Genomic DNA, 21,451 nt, shown 5'->3' on the forward strand with positions numbered 1-21,451 from the left:
CAGGGGAGGTCCCTGGCACTGAGTGTGAGAGTTTTCCTTAGCTGTCTTGGGAGAACAGACGGCGACCACCCAGGGGACCCAGGCCATTGCTGGTCCATTTGTGTCTGGATGATTCTTGCTGGAGCCAGCCACAGTTTTCCAGTTTGCTAGTTCCAGGTCACTCTCCAGTTCAGCAGAAACCCCACTTCCTTTTCCAGAGATAGACACAGGACTCAAGGGGATTGGCCTGCCCATCTGCTAAACCATGTGTCCATCTCTCAATCACTCTAGAACTGCCACTCTTCTAAGATCCTGAAACCCTTGGGGAATTCCACAGGGCCCCAGTAATATCAAGACTCTTCAAATCCATTTGGTTCCTACTGAGAACTTGCAGACTCAGGAGGGTAGGTCTGGAAACCTGAAAACTATAGGCCTTCCACAAATTGCTGGAACTTGGGAGCAGTTCTCTGGCCCCCAGAAACATGGCAGTAGTTCTCAAGAACTGTCAAACTTAAAAGAAGGTCTCTGGTACCTCAGAACATTAGCACGGGGGAAAGCTCTTGGAAACACTGAAGCACAGTAGGAATTTCCCAGAATTCCAAATCCCTGGAATATCTCTCTGGAACTATATTGAAGGTGGAAGGGATTCTCTGGCTGGGGGATGTGGTGGGGAGGGGACATTCACCAGGGCTCTGAAGGCCATCTGTAAGTTTCTAGAACACTGGCATATCTCCAGTGACCAGGGTCTAGATCCCTAGTTGAGTTCTCTAGATCCTTGGGGACTCCGCTCTTAGCCAATGCAGGATGGGGAGCATGGCCAAAAGCCTTGCTGTGGGATGGCAAGCTCCAGGAAGAGCACTCCTGAGGATACTTGTATTTGAAAGGCTGTGAGGTCTCAGATGGGAGGCCAACCTCCCGATAGACCCCAAGAGTTGGAGTCAACATGAGAATTTGTGAAGACCCTATGGCCAAGAACATCCTGCTGCTTCAGCCTTCCCTCTGCAGCCCAGATATGCCCTGCTTTCTCTCACTCAGGGTCTTTCTTCTCTTTGCCTAATGACACATTTGCCCCAAATTCATATTCAATTTCAGTCCCTTTATGGTGGGTTTCAGCCCCTTGATGGAATATTTTATGTCCTCTGAAATGGCTTTTTCCATTTCCATCTTCTTGTTGAGCTTCCAATGATGCACCTTCCTTTATTTTAAGCAAACAAACATGGCGGGGGGCAGGGTTGGGCAAGCAGGCATGGTTTCACTGTGATCAAGGAGCAGTAGCTACTGGAACTTGTGGACAGGCTAGTCCTGTGGTTGGAGACTAGGATTGCAGTCAGGAGACCTGGGTACCAAGCCTGCTCTGCTCACACCTCCTGTGTGAGCCAGACACGTCCCCCGGCCATCAAGGACATCCATACTGACTGGCTGGCAAGGAAGACCTTTGAAAGTTGGGCAGAGGTGTCTTCCTCGAGAAACTTCATTCAGCTTATGGTTCTGGTCATGTGAACACTCACTCACCACATGATTACAAAGTCTCTACTCGAAGACCAGGCTTTCTCATATTGGGTATGAGAGACACTAGCCTTGACCTTGAGCCTCTGCCCTGTCCTCAAGGAACTTCCCATCAAGTGGGGAAAGGACAAGCAAAGTGACAATTACTATACAATGGAATACATAACAACAATTTGCAAAGTTACCAGGTGCCAAACGCTGCTCCCAGCACTTGCCATGTGCCAACTCATTCATTTCTCACAACTCCTTGAAGTGGGTACAGCTGTCCCTTGATATCCATAGAGGATAGGTTCCAGACCCCCACAGATACCAAAATCCACAGATTTTGAAGTCCCTGATATAAAATGGTATAGTATTTGCACATAACCTATGCATATCCTCTTGTGTACTTTAAATCATCTCTAGATTATTTATACCTAATGCTATGTAAATGCTCTGTAAATAGTTGTTACACTATATTGCTTTTTATTGTTATATTGTTATTTATTTTTCCTAACATTTTCAATCCACAGTTAATTAAATCCGTGGATGCAGAACCCATGGATATAGAGGGTTGACTGCGCTGTTGTTATCCTTTTTGCAGTGAGGCAACCAAGCCAAGAAGAATTTCAGGAACTTGCCCAAGATCACACAGCCAGTAGGTGGTAGCGGTGGGATTTGTACCTGGGTGGTCTAGCTCCTGAAAAGGTGCCCTCAACCACTAAGCTAAGTGCCACTCAGTGGGACCACAGAGAAAGGGCAGAAAGAGGAGCTGTTTCTATCCAACTCAGGAACCCCTGAATGCAGTGAGGGTGTGTCCCAGAGAAGTTGGTCACCATCAAAGCCCGGCACAGCTCAGCAAGGCCAGGCCACTGATGTCCAGCCTTTACCTGGTGGGCAGGGCTCTGGGTGGGAGGCAGGAGATCTGGGTGGTCTCTAGGCTATGGAATCTTGGGCAAACCCTTCCAATTTTTGTCCTTTCAAGGATGTTGAGTTGTCACATCACCTCGAGCAGCCAGGAGTCTAACCTGTTTATATGGATTCACTTTTAATCCTCATGCCATCCCCTATGAGCTGTTATTAACTCCTAGGGTAAGTCAATTTTATCCCCACTTTACAGAGGAGAAAACTGAGGTTTAAAGAGGTTAACCTTGCCCAGGCTCCCACTGGTAAGCTGGGAAGATGGAGGCTGAGAAGGGGGAGAGTGACTTTTGATACCTGATCACCTGATCTCTCAGCCTCAGTTTCCCTATCTGCAAAATAGGGCTACCAGCACAGTAAGATCCTTAATAGAGGATTCAATAGGAATCCTTAATAGAGTAGCACATGTTCATAGAGTGCTCAGTATAGGATTTGGCAGATAGTAGAAACTTAATAAAGTGCTTATTCAGGTTACAGTAGCCTTTGTGGTCTACAGCAGCTGCACCCAGTTCTGTTTCCTAAGCAAAATCCTGCAAGGAACTGTTTTTTTTTAAGGGCCCCAAGCAAGCATCAAGCTCTCTAGCTGGAGTGGGGATGCACAAGGTAGAGGCTGAATGTTTTACACTCACCAGGGGGTTTTAAACGGGCTTGGGACAAGCAAGGCTGGGTTCTAGCCCTGGTTCTACCATGTCTATGGGCCTTTGCCCTAGGTCTCCGTCTCAGTCTCAGTCTGTATGGAACAATCACAGAGCAAACCCCGGTGGTCTTTCTGGAAGTTCTCTGCTGCCCCCTAGTGGACACAGGATGCTCATGCTTTCTCAGTGCAATTCCAGCCAGGTATGAACGGAACCCTCAGCTGGGACCTTAGCCCTTGGCTGTGCTGACTGCCCTAATAACATGGGTCCTTCAAGCATACGCACTTGGGGAGCATTTTGACAAGTATCCCTCACTCAGTTCTTACTTCAGCTCTGCAAGTGAGGGAGCATTACCCCCATCTGGAGGTCTAGAAGGAGAAACTGAGGCTAGGGAGGGAAGGACTGCCCCAAAGCCACCCGTGAGGACTGGGCCTCAAGTCTCTGAGAGGCCTTGTTCTTTGGGGCAGGGGTGGGGCACTGAGTAACAAAGCCTAGAAATAGCTGCGTGGTGAGAACATCGCCTCTCATGTGGCTGGTCACAGGGTCCTAGGCGCTGCCCACCTTCTGCTTCTCCATGGTGTCCCTGAAAGGACAGGACAGGCTGTGGCTCTGAGTCCAAGGGAACTAAGCAGGGCCAGGCGTTTGAGGCAAGGCCTCCTCCTCAGGTAGGAAAGTCACCCTGTCACTCCCTTCCACCTTCAGCAGAGAAAGACCCAAACCTTGACCACGCCGTCTGGCCTGAGTTCCACCCAATGTCCTTGATGTCCCCGCTGGTCCAGTCACCAGGTCCCAGTGCCCCGGCTCCTTCCTTCTTTCTGGAAAACCTACAGAGTTGCTTTCCTGGATCTCCTACTTCCATCACCTCGACTAATCTCTCCTGATTATAAATCTGACCGGCCGGCCACTCACTTCTGAAAACCTGCTAGTGCTCCCTGTGTACTCCTGGGAGCAGATAACGAGCAAATCCCTTGGCCTGGCAGCACAGTCCTACCTGCTGGCCTCGGCCACCTCCCAGCCTCGCTCTCACCATCTCTCTCTGTTCTCCAAGATCCAGACCTATGGATGTTTTAAAAAATCTTTTTTGCATTCCAAATGCATTTCTCTATCTCCATTTCCCTCCTCTAAGCCTTTGCAATTGCTGTTCCCTGTGCCTGGAACACCCTCCCCTCCCCCACATCACACACAAACGCATACCTCGCCATGCACTTGTGTCTGGCTAACTGCTACTCTTCGGGTTTGTCTCCCTTCCCCCGGCCTCTGCTTGTCCCATCACTGCAGTGACCATCCTGTCTTGTCATTTTCTTCTCATTCACCCATGAGCTCCGGGAGGCCTGTTGTGCTCTCTGTCCTATCCCCAGCATCAAGCATGGAGTGCGTACTTGGTGAATGAATAAGTGGATGAATGAATAAATGACAGGGAAAAAGGCTGGGCACTGGAGTCAGGCCTATCCAGCCCCCAACTCAGCTGCACGCTGGGTGGCCTTGAACACGTCCCATTCCCTCCCTGCGCCCCAGTGTGTTCATATGAAAACTGAGGCCTCTATTCTTACTGCACTGTGTACCTCTGAGGCTCTGAGGCCTCCTGCATGGGGCAGGCTTTCCTCTTCCCCTTCAAATGGTACCAGAACCTGGCACCAGTTCCTGTGGACTCTTACTTAGACCCCTGGGCCTCCAAGGACGGTAGAGGCCACAGAGCCTCATCCTCCCACCCCAACAACCAGAGGGGAGTGGGGTCAGCACCTCTCTGACCACTACTGGCCTCGCACCCTTACGGCCAGGCTTAATTTTTAAATAGCAGCCTAAAGTCCAGGTGGCCATTGGCAGTGTTTGCACTCTCTGTTTGTTCTGGTTAATAATCTCAGGAGCGCAAACAGCTCTGGAGGCAGGAGACAAGGTCAGCATCCTGGACCCATCCTCTGAGTCTCTCCCCACCCCCAGGAGAGGTTCTGCATCTGAATGAACAGCCCTGTCTAAAAGCAGGACTGGAGTTTCTTCATCCCTGTGTGCCCCAGGCTTCCCATTTGGACAACGGGCTTGATAACCCGAATCATGCAGACCTGCTAGGAAGGTCACATGAGCTCTCTTCATGCACTATAAGCAGGCTTAGTAGGAAAACTCTGTTCCTATTTATGACTCATTGTTATTTATTCTTTCTTATACCAGGGCTGGTTTTTCCAAAGACAGACAGCCTGAGCCATCACACAGGTAAGACAGAGCACTTCTAGACACATTGTCTCTCTTGACCTCTTGGCAGACAGAACAGTGACTGTTTTCCTCAGTCTATAGATGAGGAAAGTGGACTTTAGAAAGGGAAAGCTGTCCCCAAGTTTATACAGAACAAGGAGAAGTCAGGGTTTCTGGCTTCCAGTCTCTCTTCATTCAGACCGCTGCCTTGCTACCACCTTTAACCAAACCATAAAAGATTAAGAAACTTTGTGAACATTGAGGAGGATCACTGTCCCAGGAAGCTAAACCAAGACAGTTGCAGTATTTAAACTTGTATCATGGCTTTGAGCTTCCTGGCAGCCAAAGCAAAAAAGGAAATGCAATCAGGGGCCAAACTATCAGTGACAGAGCAAAGGAAACACACTCCCTTGTTATGAATAGAGACACACTTGTTCTGGATCCCAATGAAAGAGGAATGTATTGACCGGATCTTACAGAAGGGACGTGACACAGCATTTGTTTGTGCACTGACTATGTAGGGGGACGCCCCCAGTTCTCAGGAGCAGGGGTCTTATTTTTGGAACTGCCTGTCTGCAGGAGTCATTCTGAGCTCCAGTAGGAAGACTGCTGTGTGTATGGAATGTTCCATGCCCAGAGTAGGTAGAAGTAAGAACAGCAGCTCTGACCACCGGGGAGGACAGCTTCATAGAGAGGGCCTGTGGTATCACTGGCAAGAGTTTGAGCTTTGGAGACAAACAGACCTGAGTTTTAAAAAATTCTCATTTAAATTTTAAATTTAATGACTACTATGTTAATTTCCTGTAGCTGTTGTAACAAAGTACCACAAACTGGGTGGCCTAAAACAACAGAAATGCATTCTCTCACAGTCCTGGAGGCCAGAATTCCAAGACCAAGTTGTCAGCAGGCCCGTGCTCCCTCTGAAGGCTCCAGGAAAAATCCTTCCTTGCTTCTTGCTAGTGTCTGATGGCTGCCATCAGTCCTTGGCAATCCTCAACTTGTAGCCGCCTCCCTCCAATCTCTGCCTCGGTCTGCACACGGCCATTGTCCCCGTGTCTCTCTCTGTGTCTCTGAGTCTGAGCCTCCCTCTCCATTCTCTTATAAAGATACCAGTCATTGGATTAAGAACTCTCTGTCATCTAGTACAACCTCATCTTAAGTCATCACATCTGCAAATAAGGTCACATTCTGTGGTTCTGGATGGACATGAATTTTGGAGGGGACACTGTTCAACCCGCTGCAAATATACTCAGCTCTTACCATGTGTCAGGTACTGTGCTAATGCTTTATGAGTGCTAACTCCTTCAATCCTCACATTGATGCTACGGACCAGGAACTATTATTGTCCCCATTTACACATGAGGACACCAAGGCATCGAGAGGTAAAGTGACTTGCCCAAGATGACACAGCAGTCTGGCTCCTGAGTCCACGCTCTCACCACTGCTGATGCTGTCTTTCCCAGCTGGGGGACACTGAGCAAGTCACTTCATTTCTTAGAGACTCAAATCCTCTGTCTTTAAAGAGGACAAATGTCACTTACTTCATGAGGTTGCTGTGGGGATTAACTGTGTAAAGTGTCTGGAACAAAGCCAGCGTGTAGCAGGTGCTCAGTGTTTTTATGATCATATCCATTATTATTTCTACTATTATTTACAAGGACTATGGGAAGCTGGGGGTCAGAAAAGGAACTCTGGGGACAGGATGCCTGGGCTGTAGTCTTGGTACTGCCATAGACTTCCCTGTGGTCTCTAGTAAATCGCTTCCTCTCCCTGGGCCTCAGTTTCCTCATGTAAGAAATAGGCCCAATCAGGCTTGACCTGCTGAATCACAGGGGTATGAGATCAAGGTAATGACCCAGCGAAAAAGGTCAGGTGCATGACCCCGGGAGCCTTTCCAGGCCAACATCTCTTCTAAAACAGCCACTCCCACCTCTTGGTATTGCTGACCCCGGCCTGGCTACAGGGATCAATCAGAGCTGGCCTTGGGGCCCTGATTGGTCCCAGCTAAGCAGGGCAAACAAAAGGTCACATAAGCAACAGACCACTTCCCTAGCTGTAGTTTGCAGCTGCCCTGGGCAGGGAAGTGGTGGCCACTCTGTTCCCAGACTGAGCCCGTGAGGGATACCCCAGGCAGAAGAGCCCAGAGCCATGAGAAGTCTCTGGGTCTTGCTGCTGGTGCTGACCACCTGCATGGTGGTGAGTGCGGGTCCCCTGCCGACACCACCCGATGACATCCAAGTGCAGGAGAACTTCGACCTCTCTCGGGTAAGGCTGGCCTATCTGGCCATGGTGGTTTCTGTGGTGGGGTGTCCAAGCAGCTGGGCCTTAGTGGGAAAGTCCTGCCTGTCTTGGGGTCTCAGTCTCCCCATCTGGAACTCCAGTGGTCAGTCCCTAAGGGCCATTCCTGCTCAGACAATCTGGGATTCCTTGAAGCTACAACTCTATCCATCCACCATTCTGTGGGACTCTTGTAAAATGTTCTGAGTCAAACATCCTCACTATCTGTCCTGTCCTCCCAGGCTCTAAGGGGAATCCATGCTTTCATGAGAACCCACCCCAGAGAAGGTTTTATCTGCTGCCACCCCTGCAGCAGGTGCCCAGCTTTTGTGAATCTCCCTCCCCTCCCTCAATCCCTCATTCTGTAACAACTCATCTCTGCAGCATCTTCTTGCCTGTCCTGGGTTCTCTTTCCTCCAGGCTGTGCACAGAGAGCCGAGGTGGCACAGGGTGGGCATGTGGGGTATGGGAGGAAGAGTAGCAAGACAGAGATCAGGAGCTGGTGGGACTAAAAGGCTTAGGCATGGGGGGCACCGAGTCTGGGGCAGAGCATGGTGCTGTGTGTGTTGAGTCCTAGAGCTGCCATCCAGCCCTGGCTCTCCCCTGAATCACAGGGTGACCATGAGCAAGGACCTCGCCCAGCTGGGCTGTCTCCACGTCTGTACGAGAGGCTCTCAGACCTTGCTGGCGGTGGCGCCATGTGGACTTTGTTTACTTGGGAACAAGAAAGGGTGTTGTGCAGAGGGGCAGTGAGGAGCAGGCCTTGTGGCAGTCAGGGGTGGTGGAGGGTCCGAGGCTGGTGGGCCCGTTCTGCAGGAATGTGAGGGCCCTTTCAACTCTCTGCCGGGCTGTCAGGAGGAAGAGGAGCAGGCCTGTCCTGAATAACCCTGTAAGGTTCATTACACTTTCGTGTCCCTTCCTAACACAGAGTTATGGGCTGCCTTGTGCAGTGGTGAGCACCCTGTCACTGCAGGAGTTAGAGACAGGACTCCCGTTCTTGGGGAGCAAGTGGTTGATGACCTCAGAGTGTGGGGCTCTGGACCCCGGCAGCACTGATCCCTCATCTCAGCAGTCAGGCCTTCTCAGCCCGGGGGACCCCATATGCACACCGCCTTCCTAAGCTTGTTGTGCTGCCTGAAACTCCACCATGTCGGCTCTGTCCTCCCTGGAAGGTGTGTGGCCTCCACCTAGCCATAGGACATTATCATGAAAGGATTAGTCATTGAGAGGAAGGTGGGGAGCAGAGTCTCCTCGGAGGTGGGATGCAAATCCAGATCCCCAGGGCTTGTGGCTGCCTCCTAGATCTACGGGAAATGGTTCAACGTGGCCATCGGCTCCACCTGCCCGTGGCTGAAGAGGATCATGGACAAGCTGGCCGTGAGCACGCTGGTGCTGCGAGAGGGAGCTACAGAGGCAGAGATTGGCATGACCAGCACCCGCTGGCGGTGAGCACGGGGTGCACTGGGAGGGACCCCGCCATTCCCGCCCTGTCCTGGAAAGTTCCATAGCTCTCCATTGCCCTCCTGAGTACGATTTAAGCCCCTTGATGTGGCCTTCTGCCCCCAGCACTCAGCACTCCCTGCTGCACACTCTCCTATGCACTCTGTGACCCCCCCACATGGATCTTCTTTCAGTTCCTGCCACTTTCCACCCTTTTACACCTCTGGGCTGTTGCACCCTAAGTTCTTTCTACTGGGAACAACTCTCCCCACCTCCTTGAGCTAAGCCCTGTGGATCCTTCAGAACTCTGGTTTCATGTCGCTTCCTCCAGGAAGCCCTCCCTGACCCCCAGGTTCAGGTTACCTGTCCTCCTTTGTGCTTTCAAAGCACCGTGTGCCCCACCTGTCCTCCTTTGTGCTTTCAAAGCACCGTGTGCCCCTTATCACACTGATTGCATCTACCTCTGGCCTGCCTGCCCCAGGCGATTGTAAACACCCTGAGGGGACAGGGTCTGTCTTGCCCTGCTCTGTATCCCTGGCATATAGCACAGTGCTTGGCACATACAAACTGCTCAATAAATGTTAATTGGATGAATAGTAATCATTGTAACCATAATAGCTAATAGGTATGTAGTGCTTACTCTAAGCTCGTTAAATATATTATCTCATTTGATCCTCACAACAACCATGTGAAATAGAAACTCTCATTATCCCCATTTTATAGATGAGGAAACTAGGGCAAGAGAAACAAAGAATAATAAATGAATTGATGCATTAATTCCCTGGTGCATCTGTGTAACGTCCAGATTTGATTAAGGAAGGTGATTTTAGTGCTGGCTTTGCCAAGAGGACGGCATGGATTAGTCCCTTTTTCTCTGTCCCTCTGTTCCCTCAAAAGTAAAACGGGGGGAGGGTGCCTCCCAGCATTGGTGGGAGGATTAAACAAGATGTTTGGAAATGTTAATTTCCAAATTACAAAAAAAAAGAACCAAGATGTTTGGAAGGAGCTCTTGCAGGAGGGTGCGGTGTGAGGATCACAGTCTCTACCAGAAGTTACCTTCCTTTTGGTTTGTTCATTTCCAGGAAGGGTGTCTGTGAGGAGATCTCTGGGGCTTATGAGAAAACAGGCACTGATGGGAAGTTCCTGTACCACAAACCCAGTAAGTAGAGTGGAAGGGGACAGCCACCATTCTCTCCTTTGCTTAAAAATACCTTGATGTCCTCAGCTCTCTTTCCTTCTGCCTCAGCCCTCTCTGCCCTTTTAACTTTTCCTCTCATTTAGCTGAGATGTCATCTAATCGTCCTCCAAATTCCTCTTCTTCCTCTTCCTCCTCCCCTTCCTCCTCCTTCCTTTCCCTCCCCCCCCCCCGCCCCATGCACACACCCAGAATAGGGCGATGGTGCTGATTTCATCAGTGTTCATGTCTTGTTAGGCATGTGCCATCAGCTGATAAAAATTTACTAAGCATCTACATGTACAGTGTACATGGTGCTAAGTGATAGAGGGAGTTGGCAATGAATTTATTCACTAATTCAGCAAATGTTTATTGAATATGCTCTATGTACCAAATAATTGCGTTAGGGCTGAATATGTAAGTGTTCAGATAGATGAATGGATAGATAAATAAATAAGTGAATCAACAAATGACTGGAGAATCCTCCAACAAATGTATTGATGGCAGATAAATAAGTTAATCAGTCAGTTACCTAACATATAACTTGATGGAGTGATGAAGAAAGGAAGGATGAACTTATGATAGATACAAAGAGAGGATGGATGAATAAAGCGAGAGTGGATGAATGATAGATGAATATATGGAGGAAGTAGATGGGTGGATAGAGACAGACTGAAGATGGATGAGCTGGTAAATGAATATTTGGAAAGGATGAGTGGGTAGATGGCTGGATGAAGACATGACATGTGGGTGAATAGATGACGGATATCCAGCTAGAAGAGCCTTCTGACCCCTGATCCCTTCGGTCCGCCCCCATCTCCCATGCAGAATGGAACATGACCTTGGAGTCCTACGTGGTCCACACCAACTACGATGAGTATGCCATTTTTCTGACCAAGAAATTCAGCCACCGTCATGGACCCACCATTACTGCCAAGCTCTATGGTAATGGTCCATAACTAGACAAGCCCGTTGAAGTTGGGGGTGGGAGGAGATCATTGATTTATGGACAGTGCAGTGGGGAAGAGCTGGGAGTTTTGCTTTTCCTCCTGACAAAACTCCAATTAGGGGAAAGGTGCAAGCTTTTCTCTCTGTGGAGGAGGCAGAGCTCAGTCTCCCATTTGAGGTCGAATCCACTTCTTTTAATCTCTAAAATATTAGACCCAGGGAATTCCAAAGCCTCTAGGCCCTTAGGAAAACCAGTGGGAAGAACCCTGCCTGGGGACTCAGGAGCCCTGGATGGGAGCCTGGCAGGGACACATTTTCCTCTTTGGGAGCCTATCTTTCCATCAGTGCATCAAAGAGATTGAACTGGGGCCAATCATTTTCAAGCTTTCCCTAAATGAAACTCTCTGGGAAAAGCAATCCTAGACCCTTCTAGCCCAGGCACCTGTGGTCCTAGGTGTCTCCTCTGCTTCCCACTTGCAGGACGGCAGCCGCAGGTGAGGGATAGCCTCTTGCAGGAGTTCAGGGAGTTCGCCCTGGGTGTAGGCATCCCCGAGGACTCCGTCTTCACCATGGCCGACAGAGGTAAATGGCACTCCACCCCACCTCAAATTTCTGCCCCCTCCTTATCCTTCATGATCCCCAGCAACCATCCTAGGCCCTGGATCTTTACTATAGTTCTCTGAGACAAGCAGGGGCTACAGCCCCTCTCCCCTGTTGACAGGGAACCAGGGAGCCGCTGGATTTGCTCCCAGTCTCACAGCACGTACCTGCCAGAGCCAGGCCCAGCACAGTACAGTACTTCTTCTAGTGCCATGTGTCTCAGTGAGGTTGTATCCAGAAGCCATAGGTACTTCTTAGGAGGCAAGAGACTGCTGGAGTTACGATGGGCTCTGGACTCAGCGCACCTGGGTTCAAATTTAGCTGTGTGGCTTCTGGCTAGTCAACCTCTCAGAGCCTGAATTTTCTCGTCTGTAAAATGGGGGTAATAGTGCCTCTCTTTTAAGTTGCCGCGAGAAGTCCATGCGATAAGGTCGTTAAGTACAATCGCACTGTGTCTGGTGCCTGGGAAGTGCTCTTGAGATGCTGTTACTGTTCCTGTTCTTGAGATGATACTGATGAAATAATGCTGGTGGCGTAGGGTGGGTGGACAGATGGTAATAATGGAGCAGCCACCAGTCGGTTGCTTTTCCTTGAGCGAGACATGTGGGCAGGGCCATCTGTGAAGAGGGCTAATGCACAAGACAGTTAGTTCCCAGTATGACGCCCACCTGGCACTAGAAAAGAAGCAAATCTCCATCTAGGATTGTCTCCAGGCCTGGTCCTCTTATTCACTCCTCTCTCCTGTCCTCTGACTTAGGTGAATGTATCCCTGGGGAGCAGCAAGCAGAGCCCGTCCTACTCTCAGTGAGTACCTCACCCCCCGTCCTACTCTCAGTGAGTACCTCACCCCCCCACCCCACCCCCACTCTCACCCCACCCCCACTCTCACCCCACCCCCACTCTCACCCCACCCCCACTCTCACCCCACCCCCACTCTCACCCCACCCCCACCCCCCACCCCACCCACCCCCACCCACCCCCACCCACCCCACCCACCCCCACCCCCACCCCCCACCCTCACCCTGCCCTGTCCACACTTGGTTTTTGTTGCACTTGCTTAGGACCTGCTGTGGTGTGGGGCAGAGTCGTCAGGAGGGGGTGGGAGGAGGCAGTGGTTGGCATGTGTTTTGAAGTCAGACCCAGCTGGGTTCAGTCTCGGTCCTGTCACTTGGGCTAGTTGAGGCTCCATCTGGACTTCACTCTTCTCATCTGTGAAATGGGATAATTACACTTACCTTCTGGGGTTGTGCTAGAATTCAATGACATGTTAGAAAAGCTCCTAGCATAGTGCCAAAACACGCCTAAAAGAGATAATATGTTCAATAATGAAATAACAACACTCAATAATGAAATAATGATACTTAATACATGAAAATAAAGTCAATTGATTTTCCTAAAGAACAGCAAATCTGAGAACAAGCAGCTTCTCACACCAATTCCTTTCCTATGCTGCCTTCTGATTTGGGGGGCTTCTTTACTCTCCCCTTTTATTTGTCTGCCTTTTGCCATACTGATTAAACTTTCTTCATTCTTTTTTCCTCTGATTCTTTGGAAATTATAGATCCTAATTTATTCTATTGATGCGTGTATATGTATGTATGTATATTTGTATGTGTGGATATATTTGTACATATATAAGTATATATGTAAGTATATATAATTTTTATTTAGAAATATATTCTTGGAAATTGAAAAAATACAAAAAAAGCAAAAAAAAAAAAAAAATAGACAAGTATGTCCTTATTCCTATACAGAATTAACACTCTTAATATATATATTTACTCCTATATTTTTAAATAAAAATGACCCTTGATCTTATAAAACTAATATATATTCATTATAAAGAATTAAAACAATGCAGAAAAGTATAAAGTTTTTAAAAATCCCACCACCCTAAAACTACTAGAATTTACATTATTCAAGGAATCTTGACATGCATTCATGTGGATAGAAGGACAGACAGACAGAAGAATAAATGGAAGGACATATTTAGATAGACTATTATTAAATGGGATTTTTAAAAGCACTCATTGTAGTTTTGCCTGAGGTTTTTAACAAAAGACACTGAAGTGGACTTCTTGAGTTTCAAATAAATACGTCTTCACCACAAGAGACTTATGTCCTAAAGATTCTTCTAAAGTCAAGGTTATGAAAAGACATTTAAGAGGCTAGTATCACTATATATAATTTAAAAAATAATAATTTACTATCTCCGTTATTTAAAAGATAGACATTAGCACTCTCAAACTTTGTTCCATCTCCTCTTCTCTTATTCTTCTGCATGGCCCAGATTGACACCGTTCACGTTCTTCTTTATCACCATAATCCCCGGAGTCATTTAGTAGTAGTGCTATATTTTAGTGAATTCCATGCTCACCTTTAGTGACTATAAGCACAGCTTCTCCATTCTTGAGTTATTTAGTTCTATTGATCTCTTAATCAGTGCCATTTCTCTGCCAAGTGATGTTTTGGAGGAGGGTTCACAGGTGTTTTAATCCATGAACTCGTCCATGTTTGAGAATGCCTGTTTCCTTCACTGAATGCCATTTTGGTTGGGTATAATATTTGCAGGTCATGGTTTCTTTCCTTCAGAACGTTGTACACGTTGCTCCATTGTTCTCAAGCACTGATTATTGCTGTGAAAGAGCCTGAAGCCAGTGTGCTATTTCTTCTCCTTGTAGGCAGCTTATTTCTTCTGCCCAGATACCTGAGAAAACCTTCTCTACTATCGATATTAACATCTTAACAAGGACCTGTCTTGGTGTTGAAAATTCTAGATAAAAATTTCCTGGAATACTATGTGCTCTTTTCATACACAGATTAAATTTCTTCTGTATTTCAGGGAAATCTCTTTTGTCCAATATCACTGAATTCACCTTCCATTCCCTTTGTTGGGTTTTGCTATTTTAGGGACACTTATTCTCTCTTCCCAGAGCTGCTTTGTCTTCCACATCTACTAGTTTCTCTCCAATTGCTTCCCTGTCTTCTTCATCTGCATTCACTGGGATTATCACCAGCCTGTCTTCTATGACAGTCACTCCATTTGTAGCAGTCATTCTGATCTGTAGACAGTCATTCCATGGTTTCTTACTGTTTCTATTTCTGATTTATTTTCTAGCTCCGAATTTATGTTGTTTTGGTTCTCAATTTGCTTATGTAGGTCTGAATTCTCTCTTTTCATCTTATTCTGTTGTTTTAGCATTTCATCTTTGAGCTTTGTTTTAATAAATGCATGTTCTAATAAAGTAATTCTATAGCTTGGAGCCATTGAACAGTTTCCTTCTGTTTCTTGAGTACTATTTTCTTCTGCTATCACAGGTTGGGTTCCCCAGGATCAACACCTGTGGAAGGGAAGGGACGAAGGCAGGATTGGGCAGAGGGAGAACTTAAGCCTTGATGCAGTTGTAACACCTCAGCCAACCCTGCAGGGACTTCAGAAACTGGGATGACCCTTCATAGTTGTCCCAAGATGGTGCCAAGGGGAGGGCCTTAACACCCCCATGCTGCTCAGTCTGGGAAGGGAGCATGACCGTTGGTGAGATGGCTCCCTTTAGCTGAGACAATGCCCGAAAGGGGCTGACAGCCGAGGGCCTTGATGGCAGGCAGCACTTGCAGCAGCTGAGGGAGTGAGTCCATTGCTGAGGGTAAATCCAGGCAGTTTATGACAGTGACCACCGCACGCGGTCTTTTTTTCTTGTTCAGGTTATTTATTTATTCATTTCTGAGGTGGGTTTAGGTAGTTTCTGGACCATTTCTGGGGATGTCATTTACTCTTTGGCCTTCTTCCCACTAAATTTGGACCTAATCCCCTCCACCCTATAATAGTGCAAGGTCTGGGTATTTTGCGTTCATTCACTTTTCTGAAATCCAAGGGAATGGTGGAAGGGGATGTTGAAGAGCCTTTCTGAGTGCACCATCTTGGCCCAAATACCCTCTATGTTAGTTTCCTAGGGCTGTTGTAACGAAGTACCACAAGGTGGTTTAAACAACAGAAATTTATTGTCTCACCGTTCTGGAGACCAGAAGTCCACGATCAAGGTTGGTTCCTTCTGAGGGCTGTGAGAAGAATCTATTCCATACCTCTTCTGGCAATTTGCTGGCGATCTTTGCTCTTCCTTGGCTTGTAGAAACAGCATCTCAATCCCTGCCTCTATCTTCACATGGTGTTCTCCATATGCGCGTGTCTCTGTGTCCAAATTTTTCCTTTTTATCAGGACACTACTCATACTGTGTTAGGGCCCACCCTGATGACCTCATCTTAATTAATTACATCTGCAACAATCCTATTTCCAAACAAGGTCACATTCTGAGGTACTGGGGGTTAGGATTCTAAAATATGAATTTGGCGGGGGACACAATTCAATCCATAACATCCTTCCTCTGCTTCTCTTTTAAAGGACTGTTGAATATTCCACAAAGGGTTCATTGCACCTGGTTGGAGCTGGTGTGATATTTCTCTCTCCCATGGCAACGTGCCCTGGAGTATTAGATTGTGTAGCCCTCAAACCTTCACTTCCATTACAGTTGAACTCTAATCTATTTTCCCATTTTACTCTTTTCTCCCCAGAAGCCATTTTTACTGCTCCTCTGTAGGGAAAGAGGTGCCCTTCAGTGTTCTCCTCTCCGGATTTGGAAGGATTGGAAAGAATTTTAAGTTTGATGACATACCAGTACTGGAGGTTGAAGGGCACAGGGAAGAGCTACACCTTTGAACCATTTTGTTCAGTTCCAGAATGTTTTCTTTCTTTCCTTGATTGCCAGTTTTAAAGTTTTTGGCTTTAAATTATGCCCTTTTCCTTGTTTGAGTGATACTGATGAAAATTGGGGGGCTGTGTTTCTAAAACCACGTTTTGCTAAATATTAGATATTGGGGAGAGAACTTTTGAAGAGAGTTTCAATCTGCCATCTTAATCCAGATGTCAACTAAATACGTATTTCTTTATCAGTGTCAAAATTGAAAGAATCACTAATGACTCCCATTGCGAGAGAGAGAAATATAGCACACTTCTATTTCTCCTGTTTCTATCTATTTCTATTCTTGCAGGTTTCCCACACCCCCGTTTTTGTGGAGAAGATCTGAAATTGATGTTTACATTTTCCACTTTTTATTAAGAATTGTTTCTAATATTTAAATTACATAATTTTAGCAATCATTTATTATTTAACTGTATTTTATTGACCTTATAGCTTATTCCTTATGACCTTATTCCTTTGCTATCATGTCTTAGATTTCTGGCATTTTGATTCCCTTCTCAATTGGTGGGAATATTTCTACAAGTAATTTTTTCAGGAAAGGTACATGGGTGGCAAACTTCTGGATCCTTGTATGGCTGAGAATTTCTTTCTGTGGTGGTAGCATATGCTCAACAGCATAAATAAGTGAAGGTCCCTGGGTTACAACCTCTTCCCTCTTATAACCCTTAGATATTGCTCCGGGGCATCTGTCATTAAATGCTGTCATTTACTCTGAGGGCCACCAGGCTCTTTATTCTTTATTTCCAGGAATATCTAAGAAGGAACTCTTCATTGATTTTGCCTGATTCCCTTTTCTCATATAATTAGGAATTATAAGACTTTATAATTCAACTCTTTCTTCAACTCAGAAACGTTTTCTTCTATTATTTCTATATTGATTGCCTCTCCTGCTGGAATTCCTATTATGTGGATTTATTTCTTGTAGTGTCTAAACTCCAGTTTATTGTCTCTACTAGGTGGTTAAATCCAACATCTTTTTCATCTCCAGTAGTTTTTTACTTTCACATATTCATTTCCACCACTGTTGGCTCCTGTTATATTGATGCAGTATCATCCTGAATTTCATTGATGGTTTAAGTATTCTCCTGTTTCTTGCCGTCATCCTGTATTTACTGGATATATTTCTTCGGTTCAATCCAATTCTTTTGAGCAGCTGCATTCTTTAATTTGTTACATGATTTTTCTCCATTCCTCCATCCTCCCAAGGAAGGCCTATGTGCCACCCGTTTGAGGAAGGTCTGGCAGAGAGTAGGTCCCTGACACATTTCACAGGTTTTGATTGCTCCTTTAAAGGAGACAGGAAAGTTTAAGGTTACTATATTTCTACCTTTTCTGGTTCTCACTTATGGGCAGGAAGGCTGCCTGGTGGCCAGCAGTTTCCCTGCTCAGCCTTTACTTAATTGCCCTGGGATCCTGCCTTGGGGGACTCTACACCCAGAGACTCTCTTGACAGCTTTGACAGCCCCCTGGCTCTGGAGTCCTCACCACCACAACCAGGATTTAGGGTCAGCCTCAAGGTCCCTTCTTACTCTCTAGATGGATTTTTCCTTTATAGGAAGCTAACAGTGGTCTGGGCAGCCCTTTCTGCAAATCAGTTACACTCTATTGTGCAAAAATGCCTTCACATTTCTAGCATGGGAACGCTGGCCTTTTCCTGGTTTTCAACTCTAGGATACATTCTTTTCCATGGTTATATTCCTTTAGGCAGTTCTGGAAGTTGTATATAGTGGCATTGTTATACCTTGTGGTTCTGATTTTCATTTCAGACCAGAAATCTTTCCTGTGATGCCCATCCCGGAATTCACATTGATACTTTTGGGAAAACAGTCCCTTAACCAATCTAGTAGCTGGGCTTCTATCTACACCTGATTCCCAAAGCAAATGGTTGATCATAGGGCTACTGGCGAGCAATCGTGGCAAGGTCCCTGCAACAGCTTCTTCTTCCCTTTCTTCCCCCCAGAGAGCCCAGCGGGCTGTGCTCCTCCAAGAAGACGAAGGATCAGGGGTTGGGCAACTAGTACTTGATTTCGAGAAGAAGGAAGGTAATGAGCACCTGCCTTTTCCTCCCCTTCTGCCACACTCCAGAGAGGAAGGGCCCACGGTTGGCTCACTCTGGCTGCTGCATCACCATGAAGCATCTTTATCTCTGTTAGAGACTTGAGGACTGGGCCGAGAACAGGCGAATCAAGTACTCTGCACTGTGCCAAAGGGTTATGGGGGGACAGAGGAGCACAAGACAAAGTCCTGAGCTTAGGAACTCTCAGCTCCATGATGAGAAGCTAGTGCTTGCCTTGTCTGTACAACTGGGTGGCCTCCCAGCCTTGGTTTCCTCCTCTGTGCTATGAGATATTAGCCTGCTGGGCTGACCATCAGGGATCCTGTAGGAGCTAGTGAGGGAAGGATGTGAGGGTGCTTCATGTAGTTGACAGTATTCACAGACAACACACTCTCCAACGTGCTCAGCAAACACTGAACCCTGCCCTGCCCCAGGCCTGGTGCTGGGCACTGGGGTCATGGAGACAAACCACTCATGTCATCTTCTGGTCTAGTGGGAGATCATCCAAAGAAGAAAGTGGTGGTCAGCTAAAGGGCTTGGGGAGCTCAGAGGTTGGAGCAGTGAGGGGATCAAGGAGGACTTTATAGATGAAGGAGAATTCATGCTGTGTCCAGGATGTTATGGAGTCGAATGACTTTTGGTTTTGGATTCCAATGGACATAGTTTTGAATCTTTGTTCTGCATGACCCTGGGCAAGTCACTTCACCTCTCTGAGAGTCAGTTTCCTCATCTATAAAATGAGTTGATAATCTTCTTCTCAGTGTAGAGGTGAAAAGTAAATGAGATGACGTATATAAAGTGCCCAGCCTGGTAATGGGCACACAGTAAGCACTCAGTAAGTGCTGCTGTTCTACTCCTCAGATTCCTGCCAGCTGACCCCCTCAGCAGGTCCCTGCATGGGCATGATCAAGAGGTATTTCTATAACAGTACGACCATGGCCTGTGAGACCTTCCAGTACGGGGGCTGCAAGGGGAACAGCAACAACTTCGCCTCGGAGAAGGAATGCCTGCAGACCTGCCGCACTGTGGGTGAGTGCCCTTCCCCAGCCACTGGACTCTGCATCTGCACGCGCCTGTCCTCGCATCAAACCACCTGCCAATCAAAAAGGTGGCTAAGAAGAGGAGTCCCAGGCACTCCAGGGCAAGTCCCTTGAAGTCATAGGCATTCCACATTTGGCTATGGATGACCCTAAGCAAGTCACCTCTTTTCTGTGGGCCTCAGTTTTCCAGTCTGTAAAAGAGGGACCAGGTGTTCTAGATGAGCAGGGTCCTCTGGCTCGGCCATCATAAGATCACTAATGCTCCTTTCCTGTCCCCCCCCACAGCGGCCTGCAGTCTCCCCATAGTCCCCGGCCCCTGCCGAGGCAGCTTCGAGCTCTGGGCATTTGATACTGTCTGGAGGAAGTGCATCCCCTTCTTTTATGGGGGCTGCCACGGCAATGGTAACCAGTTCTACTCAGAGAAGGAGTGCAAAGAGTACTGCGGTGTCCCTGGTGATGGTAAGAGGCCCTGTGGTATGCCAGGCTGGGCTAAGGGGCTGTCGGGGTCCAGGCTGGAGAGCCCAGGTAGGGGGCAGGGTTCTGCTGAGCAGCCCATCCACTCTCTGGGCCTCAGCTTCCCATCTGTGAAATGGGGCTAAGTCTGCGGCCTTCACCCTGCTGTGATTGGGCATGTGGGGAGGTGCTGGCCAGGCATGGCAGAAGCTGTGCAGGGCTGGCTGGGCAGCTGGGCAGAGCCAGGCTCTAATTCCGGTGCTGCCACATTCAGGCTGGTCACATTGGGCAAAGTGCCAATTTGAACCTCAGTTTTCTCTCTTCTAAAATGGGACAAAGTACCCGCCTCCCGGATTTCACAGTACTTGACTTGGAGTTAGTTGTCAGCTAATGGCAGCTGCTGTGAATGACAGTAATGACACAGTGATAACAGTAATAGCACTCCAGCAAGCAGCAGCCACTTGAGATTTCTATGCCTTGACTTTGCCACTGGAAAACGGCACCTAAGGTAAATCAGAAGAGGCAAAAGACCAGATTATTCTGTGGAATGCCCTTTGGGGATAAGTCATTTGGCAAGCAGAGGTGTCTAGCCCCAGGCTCAAGGTGCGTCCCCAGCCTCTGCATGTCCTGCCCACGGCCGCCCTCTCTGAGCCACTCTTTGTCCACAGGGGATGAGGAGCTGCTGCCTGTCTCCAGCTGATGGCTGGCTGGCCTGCAAGCCAGAGACTGGCCAGTGTTCATTCCAGGGTCCTATGGCAGGCCAGGCCAAGTGACCTGAGTCCAAATAAAAACCAAATTGTAACCTCCTGAAAGTCCATGTCCTGACTGTTCTTTGTCATTCTAAGTGTAATGAGGTGGGGCAGGGGAGGGAAAGACAAAGTCAGGATGGGGACATGAGTAAACCCAGCTTTCCCCAGAAGAGAAAAATGTATATGTTGGAAATGTAGTAGAACTAGCTTCAGTACATGAAATTGGCTATGCAAATTATGAAAAATAAATCATGGTTCTATCTACTCCACAATAGTACAAAGTGGGTTTATTTTGTTTTGTTCTGTTTTGTTTAGTAAAGCTAGGAAAGAAAGGAGGAAGAAACTCTAGGTACTTGTCAAACCTGGGAGAAGTTTGACAGGGGTCATCAGTGACCCAGGGTCAGAAGAAATAATTGTGCCTTGGTGTGCCCAAAAGCTGAAATAATGCCCCTGTCATTTGCCGCACCAAACTCCACTCCAGTGTCTTACTTTGGCTGTAGTCCATCCCCAGTACCTGCTGCTAGGAGCTGAAAATCCTTAGCTGTTTCTCCACATGGCCCTGGGGTGCCCATCCCTTGGGGGCCTCACTCTGGCCCATTGTCCTGGAAGAACAATGTATGTTCACTGGCCTTGGCACTATGTCCTGGCCTTGGCACTATGTCCAGGACAACCAGCTGGGCCCTCGCCAGAGCCAGAAGCCCTCAGTCTGACCTGGCCTCCCCACTTGGGGAAGAGAGGAGATGGGCTGTCCAGAG

At 47.7% G+C, this 21,451-nt stretch overlaps 1 protein-coding gene across 1 annotated transcript; it reads left to right on the top strand.

The window, feature by feature from the left end:
• Positions 1-7,352: 7,352 nt before the first annotated feature.
• AMBP (alpha-1-microglobulin/bikunin precursor) lies at positions 7,353-20,647 on the top strand. Its single transcript, XM_063082637.1, has 10 exons — positions 7,353-7,469; positions 8,784-8,926; positions 10,004-10,080; positions 10,924-11,040; positions 11,524-11,625; positions 12,401-12,447; positions 18,359-18,440; positions 19,316-19,483; positions 19,780-19,953; positions 20,616-20,647. The coding sequence occupies exons 1-10, from the start codon at positions 7,353-7,355 to the stop codon at positions 20,645-20,647; spliced, it is 1,059 nt and encodes a 352-aa protein (XP_062938707.1).
• Positions 20,648-21,451: the final 804 nt, after the last annotated feature.

The sequence above is a fragment of the Cynocephalus volans genome, chromosome 17 (genome assembly GCF_027409185.1).
Source record: "Cynocephalus volans isolate mCynVol1 chromosome 17, mCynVol1.pri, whole genome shotgun sequence".
In the NCBI taxonomy this organism is placed as follows: Eukaryota; Metazoa; Chordata; class Mammalia; order Dermoptera; family Cynocephalidae; genus Cynocephalus; species Cynocephalus volans.